At 51.3% G+C, this 1,617-nt stretch overlaps 1 protein-coding gene across 1 annotated transcript; it reads right to left on the bottom strand.

Moving 5' to 3' along the window:
* Positions 1–243: 243 nt before the first annotated feature.
* LOC137838463 (uncharacterized) lies at positions 244–807 on the bottom strand. The gene has a single exon (XM_068647707.1). The coding sequence runs from the start codon at positions 805–807 to the stop codon at positions 244–246; it is 564 nt and encodes a 187-aa protein (XP_068503808.1).
* Positions 808–1,617: the final 810 nt, after the last annotated feature.

Below are 1,617 nucleotides of genomic sequence, written 5' to 3' on the forward strand. Positions count from 1 at the left end.
GACCTCATGGTTAACTCCTAGCACCTCAGCGGCCGTCCAGGCGAAGAGATCGACATTTTTCTTGAGGGCCTGGTGAATGAGCTCGGCGTCAGCGACTACCGTGGTCGTGTCGATGCTCGTATATCTTTCTTCGTCGATGAGGGGAACGTGACGCAACTCGTCCTTCGTCTCCAACCTTGGTTCAACCTCTCGCGGGTCGAGGTCAATCATGGCAACTGCATGCTCGGCCGGTCGCACATGCCTTCAAGGAGATCTCCCTCGCTCGGACATCTTGCGTCTGGGTGAGTGACTATCAACAACCTTCTGTCGAGTGGGCTTAACTCGCAGGCTCTCTGCATAACACTCTCTTTCCGTCTTTTGATCCACATAAATGGTCAAGATGTCACTCGACAGAGAGAGGAACTTCAATTCTAGGTGCGGTGTGGAGACTATTGCCCCAAGCTTGTTGAAAGACGACTGCCCTAGCAGGATATTATACGATGTATTAGCATCAATGACCAAATACCTGATATTCAGAGTCTTGCTAACTTTATTGAGGACGAAGGTGGTGTACAACTCGATGTACCCCTTCGTACCTACACGCTCACTCGAGAAGCCGACCACACGGTCGTCATAGGGCGTCATCTCCTCTATTGGGATCCTCATCGCTTTGATGGTTTTCCAGTAAAGGAAGTTGACCGAGCTTCCCTGATCCACCAGGGTCTTCATGATGGTGAAATTGTCTATGTCGACCGATATCACCAACCCATCATCCTGGGAGGGGTTCACCCATTTGAAGTCATCATCTGTAAATGTGATAGGTGGCATTCTCGGGCGGATGGCCACGAAGTTGACCTGATGGACCGCCCGAAGATGTTTCTTCCTGGTGTTGTTTGAACTACCTCCTCCGGAAAATCCACCGACTATGGTGTTTATGGCCTCACGGCCCCTTCTTCGGTCATCCTTTGGAGGGTCTTCTCTTGCCCTTGGAGGGGAAGGTCTTGTTTTCTTGTCTCTTCGCGTCGCGGGGAGAGCCTTGTGCTACGTCCGCCTTGCACGAAGCGGCGTAAATGCCCAACCTATATCAATTCTTCAATCTCGTCCTTCAAGGCCTGACATTCCTCAGTCGAATGACTGGTGTTCTGGTGATACCGACATTTCTTGCTACGGTCGGCATTGTCGGGACTTAAAGCCCTTCTTGGAGGTGGCAATAGCTCCACGCTAAGAACTTCTTGTAAGGTTTCCCCTCGATTGGCATTGAGGAGTGTGTACCGGGAAAACCAAGGGCCACGGTTGTCCCGCCTGGTGTCTCCTCGTCCAGACCCAGGCCTTCCCTGTCGTTCCTTGTCGTCCTTCTTCTCACCGCTCGCTCTGCTTGAGCTTGATTTCTGAACTCATGCAACTCCTTCAGCTGCATGAACTTGGCAGCTCGGCGCCTCAACTCGTCCAGGCTTGCAGCGTCTGCATGCATAAGCTATATGCGAAGGGACCCAGTTGGAGGGCCGTGAGCATGTGGTGCATCGCCACATCAAGACTCAGATTTCGGATGCTCATGGCGACCTTCCCAAACTGGTTGATTAATAGAAACTTTCAAGAATTGGTATCAAGATTCTAATGCAATTCAAGAACACAACATAA

This window comes from Phaseolus vulgaris, chromosome 4, assembly GCF_051622355.1.
Source record: "Phaseolus vulgaris cultivar YP4 chromosome 4, ASM5162235v1, whole genome shotgun sequence".
NCBI lineage: Eukaryota > Viridiplantae > Streptophyta > Magnoliopsida > Fabales > Fabaceae > Phaseolus > Phaseolus vulgaris.

Bases quoted from the DNA above. Each gene is read 5' to 3' on its own strand.
- LOC137838463 (XM_068647707.1), bottom strand. From the start codon at position 807: ATGCCACCTATCACATTTACAGATGATGACTTCAAATGGGTGAACCCC.